This window comes from Saccopteryx leptura, chromosome 6, assembly GCF_036850995.1.
Source record: "Saccopteryx leptura isolate mSacLep1 chromosome 6, mSacLep1_pri_phased_curated, whole genome shotgun sequence".
In the NCBI taxonomy this organism is placed as follows: domain Eukaryota; kingdom Metazoa; phylum Chordata; class Mammalia; order Chiroptera; family Emballonuridae; genus Saccopteryx; species Saccopteryx leptura.
The window spans coordinates 144739616-144753729 of NC_089508.1; the positions used below are offsets into that span (position 1 = coordinate 144739616).

The following is a 14114-nucleotide window of genomic DNA, read 5'->3' on the forward strand; positions in this document are numbered from 1 at the left end:
TGGGGTGGCTGGAGCCAATCACAGCTGTCCTCCGGGACAACACCAAATTTTTATTGGATAATGTGTAACGTACACGGGTCGTTGTATGGCTCTCATGGGATTACATTTTAAAATATGTGGCGTTCATAGCTCTCTCAGCCAAAAGGTTCCCGACCCCTGACTTAGAAGGTCTTTCAGAGGCAAATCATAGCTTCTGACCCAAGCAGATTTATAAAGATATCTGACAGAGTAGGAACCTGTTGTTCTTTGTCACAGTCGATGTTTTGGGAGGATTTTCTTTTATAAGGCATGTAAATGTCCCTTTCCTGCCTGTACCACAGAGGAGGTCAGGGCCCCATTTGGCAAAGAAAACTGAACTCTGGTTGGCAAGTTAACCCTGTGCTCAGTGTTGGGAATGAAGATAGGGTTGAAGATGTACCCCTCCCCTTGGAATCCTCAGTCTAGTTAGGAGAATAAGATATGCGAGGTTTTTGTTGTTGCTGCTGTTGTTTTTAATTTTTTTATCCCCTTTTCCCAGAAAGGACTTGATCCCAGAGATAAGATATGTGTATTGGTTTTTTGTTACTTAAACATTATACAGACACTCAGAAAAGTCAAGTGTTGATATAAAAGTGAGTTAGTCACCTGAGATTTGAAATTGTATGCCAGGGTTTATAGGCACAGGCATTTTGGTAAGGAAGCTCAGCCACTGTCCATTGGCTAAGACCTCCAGTTTTACTCTGTATTCTTGGGCTCTGCCTAAGATGCCAGCCTTCCTGGGCTAGTGACACACTGGGACTTGAATGGGTCCCCACGTTCCTTCTATCTGACATTTTATGAGCCTAAGTTCTCAGTGGTTATCACGGTGGCAAACTCACAAGTTAGAGTGTACTTAATTGGAAGCTTTTGAACTATATACTTAGAATTCCTATGACTTTCTGATTTAGTTTCCTTTTTATCAACTTTATTGCATCTCTCTTAGTAGTCATCATTCTGTTTGTGACCAGGTGGGGTGAGGTGAGGTGTGTTAGGAGCTGCTCTTTAGTGTGGTATCAGGCCAGATGCCTCATGGCATCAGGATGTCATGGGCATTGTCTGTAGTGACAGCGTCTAAAGGGAAGATGGGTAAGAGGGAGGTGGAGACAGGACAGAGCTAAGAGCGCAGACTCTCGAGTTGCAAAGTATTAATTTTGAATCCTCGCTCAGCCATTTCCTTGCTGTAAGATTTAAGGCAGGTCACCTATCCAACAGGGTTATTGTGACGGTTAAATGAACACGTAAAACAATTCTGCAGGGCCAGGCACAATAAATGTTAACTTAAAAAATCACTGTGGACTATTACTGTTATTTTTAAGAAGTGGTTGGCAGCCTGGGCACAGTGGATAGAGCATTGAACTAGGACGCAGAGGATCCAGGTTTCAAACCCTGAAGTGCCCAAGGTCGCTGGCTTGAGCAAGGGGTCACTTGGTCTGCTGTAGCCTCATGGTCAAGGCACATATGAGAAATCAATCAGTGAACAACTAAGGTGCTTCATTGAAGAATTGATGCTTCTCATCTCTCTTCCTGTCTCTCTGTTTGTATCTGTCTCTTTCTGTCTCTGCCACACACACACACACACACACAAAGGAAGTGGTCAGCACGGGTTATAAGGTCATACATGTATTGGACGAAGCTGTTGAAATCTCTGTGAGAGCTGTTGTTAAATGGTCATCTGTGGTTGACGTCTTGTCACTGAGGTTGATGATCTAGTATATCAGCAAGCATTGCTGTTTCCCTTCCAGCCTGTGACTGTGATCCCAGGGGTATTGAGACGTCACAGTGTGACCAGTCCACTGGCCAGTGTGTCTGCATCGAGGGTGTCGAGGGTCCACGCTGTGACAAGTGCACTCGCGGGTACTCGGGGGTCTTCCCTGACTGCACACCATGTCACCAGTGCTTTGCTCTTTGGGATGTGATCATCTCCGAGTTGACCAACAGGACCCAGCATTTCCTGGAGAAAGCCAAGGCCTTGAAGATCAGTGGAGTGATCGGGCCATACCAGGAGACAGTGGATTCCGTGGAGAAGAAGGTCAGCGAGATCAGAGACATCCTGGCCCAGAGCCCGGCTGCAGAGCCACTGAAAAACATTGGGAATCTCTTTGAAGAAGCAGAGTAAGTAGTTAATGAGCATGAGTAAGAATTCACAGTATTGTTTCAACTTCATGAATAAACAGTAATGATATCTTGGCAAGAGGCTTCCATCAGAAGGCATGGTTCATCCTGAGTGACGCACTCACTCATTCAGACGCACACCATTCATTTTCCAGCAGTCTTTGCTCTGGGCACTGGGTGCGTGAATGTTAGCATGTCAGTGAGGACCAGAACTGCGGAGGCTGTGGTGTGGGGTGTGTGTGTATTCAAGTCAGCGATCCCTGTTGCAAATGGTGCTCATGGTAGCAGCAGGGTGGGAACACGCATGTCAAGTTGGCTCAGTCACTTGCTGGGCTTATGAACTTGAACAACTCACTATTCCTGAGCTCTTTTCTCCGGTGGAGAAGATAGTGTTAGCCTTTACCGTACAGAGTAGCAAAAAGATTGATCTATGAAATGGATAATGTAATTGCAAAAACATTATTATAACTATAAATTATTATTATATGTTCTGCCACTACCAGGAAATTCCATTACCACAGATAAGACTAATTTTCACTGCTCAGCCATCCGTCCCCCAGAACAGAGCTTCATTCCTCTAATTACACTTCTCTGCCTTGAAAACGCTCTTCTCTGGGTGATGGTCACTCTAACTGGATAGTGTTTGTTTTGCCAGTGAAAGCAGAGAGAATTGACCTGAGCGATGCTCATTTCTCAGAGCTCATTTTTCTAGTGTTTCTCCTGGCCTTATCCCTCTTGCTCTGAAACATTCCAAACTACCTTTGCCAAAAAGGGCCCCACAAACCAGCACAGTAAGATCTAGGCTGAAGGACAAAACAGGAAACGGTAGGAAGCATTTGTGTTTCCCCAAATGCTGTTTTTTTGTTTTGTTTTGTTTTTTGTTTCTTGCAGATTCACCATTTGGCATGAACAGGGGCAACGTTTCATAACTAAATCCTACACTACACTAGAGTGATTTTACATTATGACAAAACTATGGTAACAGTTTTTGATTGGACTTTAATCAGCATGTCTCAGAGGCGAGATGGACTTTCCATCTCAACACTATCTATGAGTAGCAGGAAGAGAACAGCTGACATTAGCTCAAGTACCTTATAGAAAATCCTTCCTAAGCCTTCTAGATTTAAAGTCCCTTGATGTCAAACCTCAGGTTTTGTGTCCAAGACCAAGTGGTTGACCAGGATGTGATGAAATGTCCATGTGAGGCAATAATGCATTTAATGAGGAATTTTACTTCATTAAAAAGACTGTTGCAACCTCCTAACATGTAGCAATCAGTTTTGGAAGGCCGTGTTCTAAGTGCAAGCCCATTTAGGAAATGACTCTTGGCCTTGGTCTCATGTGCTGAGGAAGAATGAGAAACTGTGGTGTCCCCTGAAAGCCTGTTGGAAGAAAGTTTACATTCCTGAAGCAGCCCTGTCTCTCCCCACACTACTCGATTTGCAGTCAGACAGGCGGCAAGCGTCTCACGGAAACTAGTTTCACTCATCTTTTCTCAACACAATATATAAGGATGCATGTTTTAGGATGCAAAGTGGCATTATTTTAAAATGTACAAAGTTAGATTTGATTTCTTTTTATTGTAATATTGTATGAGACCAAAGAAGACAGGAAAGCCTCCTGTGAATGAGCAGACTAGTAAGAGCAAAGTTCTGAAAAAAGAACAATATTATAATGGCCTCATGAAAAAAATCATCGAGTTTATAAATCGTAATTTAAACTACACAGCCTTTTAAATACTTTTTCTCCATACTGGGACATGGTATTATCTCAGCCTTAAATACCGTTTTCCTAATGGCACTCACCTTCCAGCACCTCTACATTTTCCCCCTGTTTTTTATCCCGTTCTCGCCCTGAGAAGACAATGGTGACTAGGTAGGTGACTAGTACTACCCGAGCTAAGGCCTTCTTAAAGATGACTGTGATGTATACACGTGTACCCCGTACATACAGGTAACACACAAGCAGATGTCTAACATACAGCTTTGAAGATATGAGGACACAGCACAAAATGCAGTTGGATTTGGATTCCAGTGAAATACTGTGAAAGCTGCTTTTCATACTTCCTTCTCAGTAGATACTACCTTCTTTCTTTTGTAAAACAAAAGGTCTGCTTGTTGGTGGAAGGAGACACTTCTGATGGGACCTTGCTTAGAGGGGGGATTGTGTGAAAAGTGGGGTGACTCCTCCTGCCTTCCTGCAGGCTGTGGGGCTTTCCTCAGCATGTCCCATCTTGAAGGGGATCCCTGAGGTTCAGAGAAGAGCATTTTCAGCCCTTGGCTGAGAGATGTGATTCTGCGCTGGAGTCACTTAGCCTTTGAGTTTGGGAGACTGTATGGGTTTGAGCTGTTTCCGTCTGGTCCGGAGCTGGGACTCCCCACCCTGGTCACTGGCTCATGTTACAGCAGAGGTTCGGAAGCCATAGAGGGCCCGTCCCCCACAGCACAGCTGAGCGGTGCCTCCGGGTTTTCCATCCAAGTCTTTGAAGAAAGAAAAATGGTTAGATTTAATACATTCTCTTAACGATAAGGAAAATAAAACCAGTTTTTAGAGATAAATTGTTACTAACTACTGAGTTGGTTTGTAATTATAGTATTAGTAGAAAATGTAGAAAGGTTTATTTTACTGGAGTAAAACTTACCTTTCTCTTTATAGGAAACTAACCAAAGATGTCACGGAAAAGATGGCTCAAGTCGAAGTGCAGTTTTCTGACACAGCTTCACAGAGAAACAGGAGGGACAGGGAGCTAGATGCTCTGCAGATGGAAGCAGACAGCCTGGACCACACTGTGAAAGAGATTGCTGAACAACTGGAATTTATCAAGAATTCAGATATTCGGGGTGAGCAGTTTTTGTGCAAGTACTCAGTCCTGCCTGGACAATGGGTTCAACCATCAGGGCAACCTTTTTAACACTGTACTTTCAGGGAAAAAATTAAGTGCTTTCTAATAATTTTTAAGCTTTTTCTCACTGTGTCCCTGACTGAAATGTCCACTTTACTAACGTGTACCCGGGCACAGGGTACTGGGGACACAGCCACGGTCCGGGAGCACACACCAGTCATTTCATTGGGACGGCCTTCGTGTCCTGAGTTTTCGGAGTGGTTTGAACTCCATAGCTTTTCCTGGAAGGGGTCTTGAATAGTTAGGAAGTTAAGTTGATACTTCTGTAAGTCCTTTTATTATTATTATTATTATTATTATTAAATTTAATGCAGTGACATTGATAAATCAGGGTACATATGTTGAGAGAAAACATATCCAGATTATTTTGACATTTGATTGTGCTGTATACCCCTCACCCAAAGTCAAATTGTCTTGTCACCTTCTATCTGGTTTTCTTTGTGCCCCTCCCCTCCCCACCCCTCTCTCTCCTTCCTCACCCATCCCCACTCCTCCCAACCCCCCCACCCCCATTGCCATCACATTCTTGTTCATGTCTCTGAGTCTCATTTTTATGTCCCATCTATATATGGATTCATATAGTTCTTAGTTTTTTCTGATTTACTTATTTCACTTCGTATAATGTTATCAAGTTCCATCCATGTTATTGTAAATGATCCGATGTCATTATTTCTTATGGCTGAGTAGTATTCCATAGTATATATGTACCAAAGCTTTTTAATTCAGTTGTCCTCTGACGGACACTTGGGCTGTTTCCAGATATTCGCTATTGTGAACAATGCTGCCACAAACATGGGGGTACATTTCTCCTTTTGGAGCTGTTCTATGGTGTTCTTGGGGTATATTCCTAAAAGTGGAATAGCTGGGTCAAAAGGCAGTTCGATTTTCAGTTTTTTGAGGAATCTCCATACTGTTTTCCACAGTGGCTGCACCAGTCTGCATTCCCACCAGCAGTGCAGGAGGGTTCCCTTTTCTCCACATCCTCGCCAGCACTTATTCTGTGTTGTTTTGTTGATGAGCGCCATTCTGGCTGGTGTGAGGTGATATCTCATTGTGGTTTTAATTTGCATTTCTCTAATGATTAGTGATGTTGAGCATTTTTTCATATGCCTATTGGCCATCTGTGTGTCCTCTTTGGAGAAGTGTCTATTCATTTCTTTTTCCCATTTTTTGATTGGATTGTCTTCCTGGTGTTGAGATTTACAAGTTCTTTATAAATTTTGGTTATTAACCCCTTATCAGACGTATTGTCAAATATGTTCTCCCATTGTGTAGTTTGTTTTTTTATTCTGTTCTTATTGTCTTTAGCTGTGCAAAAGCTTTTTAGTTTGATATAGTCCCATTTGTTTATCCTGTCTTTTATTTCACTTCCCCGTGGAGATAAATCCGCAAATATATTGCTCCAAGAGATGTCGGAGAGCTTACTGCCTATGTTTTCTTCTAAGATGCTTATGGTTTCACGGCCTACATTTAAGCCTTTTATCCATTTTGAGTTTATTTTTGTGAGTGGTGTAAGCTGGTGATCTAGTTTCATTTTTTTGCAGGTAGCTGTCCAATTTTCCCAACACCATTTGTTAAAGAGGCTATCTTTACTCCATTGTATTTCCTTACTTCCTTTGTCAAATATCAGTTGTCCATAGAGCCGTGGGTTTATTTCTGGGTTCTCTGTTCTGTTCCATTGATCTATATGCCTGTTCTTATGCCAGTACCAGGCTGTTTTGAGTACAATGGCCTTGTAGTATTACTTGATATCAGGAAGTGTGATACCTCCCACTTTATTCTTCTTTTTTAAGATTGCTGAGGCTATTCGTGTTCTTTTTTGGTTCCATATAAATTTTTGGAATATGTGATCTATATCTTTGAAGTATGTCATTGGTATTTTAATTGGTATTGCATTGAATTTATAGATTGCTTTGGGTAATATAGACATTTTAATGATGTTTATTCTTCCTAACCATAAGCACGCTATATGCTTCCACTTGTTTATATCTTCCTTGATTTCTTTTATCAATGTTTTATAATTTTCCGAGTACAAGTCTTTAGTCTCCTTGGTTAAGTTTACTCCTAGGTACTTTATTTTTTTGGTTGTAATTGTGAAGGGGATTGTTTCCTTAATTTCTCTTTCTGACTGTTCATTGTTGGTGTATAAAAATGCCTCTGATGGAAATGCTGAGGTTGCCGGTTCGAAACCCTGGGCTTGCCTGGTCAAGGCACATATGGGAGTTGATGCTTCCAGCTCCTCCCCGTTCTCTCTCTCTCTGTCTCTCCTCTCTCTCTCTCTCTCTCTCTCTGTCTCTCCTCTCTAAAATGAATAAATAAATAAAAATAAATAAATAAAAGTCCAAAAATATGCTTATAAAAAAATGCCTCTGATTTCTGAGTATTGATTTTATATCCTGCCACTTTGCTGAATTCATTTATCAGGTCCAGTAGCTGTTTGACTGAGACTTTAGGGTTTTCTATATACAATATCATATCATCTGCAAATAATGATAGTTTTACTTCTTATTTTCCAACTTGAATGCCTTTTATTTCTTCTTCTTGTCTGATTGCTGTGGCTAGGACTTCTAGAACTATGTTAAATAAGAGTGGTGAAAGGGGGCACCCCTGCCTTGTTCCTGATCATAAGGGGATTGCTTTTAATTTTTTCCCATTGAGTATGATGTTGGCTGTGGGTTTGTCATAGATGGCTTTTATCATGTTGAGGTATGTTCCCTGTATTTCCACTTTGCTGAGAGTTTTGATCATGAATGGGTGCTGGATTTTATCAAATGCTTTTTCTGCATCTATTGAAATTATCATATGGTTTTTCTCCTTCTTTTTGTTTATGTGATGAATCACATTGATTGATTTACAAATATTGTACCAGCCTTGCCTCCCCAGAATAAATCCCACTTGATCATGTTGTATGATATTTTCCATATATTGTTGGATCCGGTTTGCTAATATTTTGTTGAGGATTTTAGCATCTATATTCATCAGAGATATTGGCCTGTAATTTTCTTTCTTTGTGTTGTCTTCACCTGATTTTGGAATCAGAATTATGTTTGCCTCATAAAAGGAGCTTGGAAGTCTTTCTTCCTCTTGAATTTTTGAAATAGTTTGAGAAGGATAGGAGTTAGTTCTTCTTTGAATATTTGGTAGAATTCAGTTGTGAAGCCATCAGGCCCCGGACTTTTCTTTGTTGGGAGTTTTTTGATACCTGTTTCGATCTCATTTGTTGTAATTGGTCTGTTTAGGTTTTCTGATTCTTCCAGATTGATTTTTGGAAGATTGTATGTTTCAAGGAATTTGTCCATTTCATCTAGGTTGTCTAGTTTTTTGGCATACAGTTCTTCACAGTATTTTCTTACAATATTTTGTATTTCTGTTGTGTCAGTTGTTATTTCTACACTCTCATTTCTAATTTTATTTATTTGAGTCCTCTCTCTCTTTTTCTTGGTGAGTCTAGTTAAAGGTTCATCAATCTTGTTTACCTTTTCAAAGAACCAGCTCCTAGTTTCATTGATCCTCTGTATTGTTTCTTTAGCCTCTATGTCATTTATTTCTGCTCTGATCTTTATTATTTCCTTCCTTCTACTATACTACATTTGGGCTTTACTTGCTGTTCTTTTTCTAGTTATTTTAGATGCAGGGTTAGGTTGTTTATTTGAGCTTTTTCTAGCTTCTGAAAGTGTGCCTGTAGTGCTATGAACTTCCCTCTCAGTACTGCTTTTGCTGTGTCCCATAAATTTTGAGTTGTTGTATGCTCGTTGTCATTTGTTTCAAGGAATTTTTTTATTTCTTCTTTGATCTCATTCTTAATCCATTCATTATTTAACAACCTGCTATTTAGTTTCCATGTGTTTGAGAATTTTTGAGCTTTTCTGTTGTGGTTCATTTCTAGTTTCATGCCGTTGTGATCAGAGAAAGTGCTTGATATGATTTCAATCTTAAATTTGTTGAGACCACTTTTGTGCCCTAACATGTGGTCTATCCTAGAAAATGTACCATGAGCACTTGAAAAGAATGTATATTCTGCTGCTTTTGGGTGAAAGGTTCTGAAGATATCTAGTAAATCGTGTTGATCTAGAGTGTCCTTTAAGTTTTCTGTTTCTTTGTTAATTTTCTTTCTTGAGGATCTATCTAGTGATGTTAGTGGGGTATTGAAATCCCCTACTATTATAGTATTACTTCTGTAAGTCCTTTACGTTTAAGAATGTTGGATGATCAGAAGTAACATTGGCAAGCCTTTCATTTATTGTGATCATGGGCCATACATGGGACCCTCCACCAAAAGCCAAAGAAAGTATAACTCTGTCAGATCCCACTATTCGTCCTGTTTAATGCACACTCACTTCTTTTGTGGCACGGTCCTTAAAGCCAAAGCAGCCATGCATCTAAATAAATGACTGAGAAAGGAGAAGATCAGTTGGAAATGTAATCTGCAGGCTGCCTGGCACCGGCTATTGAGAAAGAACCAGAAGCTTGCCTGTATAGAAGCCACGTCTGCATGGTTGACTGCTTCTCACGCAGATGTTTGGCATCCTCCAGAGCCAGAGTAGGCACTAATGGGACAATGTGTATTCACTGATCATAACAAGAAAGTTATATTTTTAAACAAATATTTTATTTCTTGAATTTTCAAAAACCAAATATGGCTACTGCTAGATGCGGAGATTGAGTCCAAGGGGATGAACTGTGGGCAATTTCATTTCGTGCACCAGGCGCCCTCGACAGCATCACCAAGTACTTCCAGATGTCTCTGGAGGCCGAGAGGCGGGTGAATGCCTCCACCGTAGACCCCAACAACACTGTGGAGCAGTCCGTGCTAACGCGAGACAGAGTGGAGGAACTGATGTTGGAGCGGGAGTCCCATTTCAAAGAAAAACAAGAGGAACAGGCCCGCCTCCTGGATGAGCTCGCAGGCAAACTACAAAGTCTGGACCTTTCAGCAGCTGCTGAAATGGTAAGTGTCTGGGTTTGGCCTCAGGCCAGGATGCTATAAAGGAAAAAAGTACCTTGCTTTTGTCTTTAATGCTGTTGTTCATTTTGTAGATAACCAGCAGGAGTGAAACTCCCAGGCTTCCCTGTCTGGGGTGCAGTGGGTATTCGTGATGAAGCTGGGTTTAGGCAGCTGCCTGTGTTTTTCTAATCTCCCTTCTCGTCCAGTGGTTCCTCTGCAGGACAGCCAGAGAGCCATGACTGCTCTCCCCGCTGCTGTACGGACTCACTGCTGCTTATTCAGCCTTGATCTTTTTTATACTGTGGATATTTCCTTTTCACTTTGTTCTGATTTGAAGTGCAAACTCCATCCCCGTGGAACAATTCGAAATCATTCTGGGAGGGATTTCCTAAAAAAGAAAATGAAAGCGAGCTAAAGAATTTTTTCCTTGGCCGTTAGTTAAAATGTTCCTTTATTCTAGTAACTTTATCTGGTGAAGATGAACCCTGAAACCAGCCTAGAAAGTAAATTCATTTTTCAGAAGCTTTTAAAAAGGAACTCTGGAACCAAATGAAATTGAGTAGTGGCTTCAATGAGTATTGGGCAGAAAGCCAAAAAAAACCCAAAGTAAATCTGTTTCTTCCTCTTGATTCCTTATTGTTTTTCATGGAAGCGGACCTAGCTGAGAGAATTGGAAGGTATGTGCATGGCCAGAGGCCGCCGCCATCATGGCCTAGCACATGCAGGTTCCCATTAGATTTGGGCAGACGGTAAAGAAACAGTGGAGCTAGAGGATGATGGGCCACTCCTTTATTAAAGTCTCGTACTGGCCAAGGACTGGGAGCAAACACACAGGGCTCCCAGAGCCACTGACACATTATCCGGTCCCACAACCAGGAGGACCTTCTCCAGTTCCTCCACGAATCAAAGGCCTCACCAATCTCAGAGGAGCTCACAAAAGCCCCTCAGCTCTGGTTCCCTAGCTTCTCCTTCAGCACTCTGCATTCTCTCTCTGCTCTCACTCTTTTCAAACATGGCTTCTCCCTACCTCTTCTTCTCTCTTTTCAAAACTTTCTGGTGGGAAAACCTCTCCTCCAGCAACTATTCGCAAGACAATGGCCCTTCCCAAGTAGAAAGGTAATTTGCAATTTCCAGACATATACCTGATGCTGCCCAGTGTCATTTTCTAACAATAAAAGTGAGCAAACTCAAAAAATACAAAATTTACACTCATTAGCCCAACAATAGGTTTTATAGACTTGTATTTCACAAGGCTAATGTGCTCTTAGCTTAGAGCAGTGGTAGTCAACCTGGTCCCTACCGCCCCCCTAGTGGACGTTCCAGCTTTCATGGTGGGCGGGAGCAGAGCAACCAAAGTATAAATAAAAAGATAGATTTACAGTGGTAGAGCGTCGGCCTGGCATGCGGGGGACCCGGGTTCGATTCCCGGCCAGGGCACATAGGAGAAGCGCCCATTTGCTTCTCCACCCCCACCCCCTCCTTCCTCTCTGTCTCTCTCTTCCCCTCCCACAGCCAAGGCTCCATTGGAGCAAAGATGGCCTGGGCGCTGGGGATGGCTCCTTGGCCTCTGCCCCAGGCGCTAGAGTGGCTCTGGTCGTGGCAGAGTGATGCCCTGGAGGGGCAGAGCATCGCCCCCTGGTGGGCAGAACTTCGCCCCTGGTGGGTGTGCCGGGTGGATCCCAGTCGGGCGCATGTGGGAGTCTGTCTGACTGTCTCTCCCCGTTTCTAGCTTCAGAAAAATACAAAAAAAAAAAAAAAGATAGATTTAACTATAGTAAGTTGTTCAATTAAGATTTATTCTGCCAAACTTAGCGAAAATCCGACATAAAGTACTTGGTAAGTAATTATTATTAAATGCTTTAACTTGCTATAACTCTGCTTTATAAATTTTATAAAGTAAAGTTACTTCCCTACTTTATAAATCACCATTACTGTGGAACCGGTGGGCAGCTAGAAAATTTTACTACTAACACAGATACAAAAGCAGGCAGTAGGTATAAAAGGTTGACTACCCCTGGCTTAGAGACAGAGGCTCAGTGACAGGTGGTGGGGGGGTGAACACATGGAAATGTGAGAGTTCAGACTTCATTAGCATTGTCTTAGCGATGTTCCCCTTCCTGCCTCTGCCCACACCCCTTCTCTCTGAAATAGGCCAAAACAGTCTACTGTATTGTGACTAATTTAATTGATGTCTATAATAAGTGTTTATTATTTTAAGAAACTGTATACCATCTAGTGGAAATAGGAAGTAAGTAATGCTGTCACTCTTTACTAGAAAAACGGAGGCCCAGAGCGATGTGAAAACTGCACCCAAGAAGAGAAAGTTGTTATACTTAGGCACGAAATGCCAGTTCTTCCCATCGTCCTGACTCAGTGTTGATTCCTTCCAGTGAAAAACCAGTACTGTAATCACAAATTTAAAAATCTGCAAACTAAAATGGAAAGCAGCTAAGCATGCTGAAGGAAGTGTGTTTGCTACAGTGCAAGGACCTTGGGAGTGGGGGGCGGGCTGGTTCCCGCAGGCAGGTGCCCTGCCCTGTGCTCGCTTTCCCCTGGCGAGCTGCCTGGGGGCTCACCAGCTTCTCCGGCCTCTCACTCTGTTTGTCTTAGTTCAATGTTCTGTGAGAACTCCATACTGCCACTTCTTGTGCAGGGAGAGTTTGGTCCCTGTGTGTTTTTTCAAGTGCCTTCAGTTCTTTGTCCTTGTGCCTGTTTAGCTAGACCCATGCTGGTTTTTTCCTGCCTGTCCTGTGTGTTGAAACAGAACAGATCTTGTAGTGTGTTGTCAGATTGTTTAGAAAGTGCCCCTGAGGTTGGAGGCTGCTCTTCCTAATTAGAGCCCATGTTCTTCAGCACACAGAGAAATGTTATTTTCTGAAGGGTTTTATGTCCTGCAAACCAGATATATGAAATACTGTTATTTGATTTATTTTGAGATATAGTGATATTGTAATTCCCATAAAATTATTAGACTAAAGAGTTGATTGTATTAATTCAGAAACTACTTTTTTATTTTCCTTGCATGGGAGCATTCTGTTCACTGCTTTTCAATGCAGTAAATCCTTTGCCTCTTTTCAGTATGAGCATTTGCCACAAAAGGGTAGCTCTACATACAACTTTCTTCCTGTTCAGTCTTTGACCTCATGTAGCAATCCTGTCATTTACCAGTTTGCCATGTATATCATGGCCAAGCCCTGATGTGTAGGGGTTTCTAGTAGAGAAGAAAGCGGAGAGTCTATGGGGTGTTGTTTATTTGGAAAAGTTACATCCACCTTTGTTCCTACTATTTTCTCTGTCCCTCATATCTGGAATGTCCCCCCACTTCCCCTGCTCAGATCCCACCAGCAAATGCCCTTCCCCAACTACAGATACTGGCGTCCTCAGCAGCCTCTCCTCGTCTGCTTCCTTTGTACTTATTGCACCTGACCTACTCTGTTTCCTGTGGAGTGGTTCTGTCTTCTAAATAGATGGGAAGTTACTAAAAGGTCAGGTAGCGGGCCTTTTGTGTCACCCTGTTCACCAGGACATTTAACATGGTGCCCGTCTAAAGAAGGTTCTCACTCAATGCCTGCTTATTTTTTTTAATCGGACTGGTTAAAATAAGAGTAAGTACACTCTAGCCTCCTATTGGCAGACTTCAACCTAATAAAGCAGATAATGTTTGCAGCCTGTAGGGCCCATATGATATTTCAGTTCATTGGGGCAGAAGGTATTAGTGAGGGTTGTAAATGTTTGTTCCCTTGGAAATAAGCAGGTTAGCTTATTCCGAAGTTCCTTGTTCCTCTCTCTCTCCTGAGCACCCTTGCTGAGGACCACCTACATGCTGTCTGGGGCCACCCAGGCCTGCACAGCTGCTCGCTGCACGGACTCCCTCTGACCCGTGCCTGCTTTTTGGCTTGTTGCAGACGTGTGGAACGCCTCCAGGGGCCTCCTGTTCTGAGACTGAGTGTGGTGGCCCCAACTGCAGAACTGACGAAGGACAGAAGAAGTGTGGGGGGCCTGGCTGTGGTAGTCTGGTCACTGCTGCACACAATGCCTGGCAGAAAGCCATGGACTTTGACCGAGATGTCCTGAGTGCCCTGGCTGAGGTCGAACAGCTCTCCAAAATGGTAATTCAGTGGACAGCCTCAGTTTTTA

General features: G+C 42.4%; 1 protein-coding gene across 3 annotated transcripts in view; it reads left to right on the forward strand.

The window, feature by feature from the left end:
* The window catches only part of LAMB1 (laminin subunit beta 1), a 91473-nt gene that overhangs the window by 61287 nt on the left and 16072 nt on the right, over window positions 1-14114 (forward strand). For all 3 annotated transcript variants that reach the window (XM_066344479.1, XM_066344478.1, XM_066344480.1), the window contains 4 exons: window positions 1761-2130; window positions 4786-4970; window positions 9739-9980; window positions 13883-14086. In XM_066344479.1, the coding sequence (XP_066200576.1) occupies window positions 1761-2130; window positions 4786-4970; window positions 9739-9980; window positions 13883-14086 (1001 nt within the window). The remainder of the gene's footprint in view (window positions 1-1760; window positions 2131-4785; window positions 4971-9738; window positions 9981-13882; window positions 14087-14114) is intronic.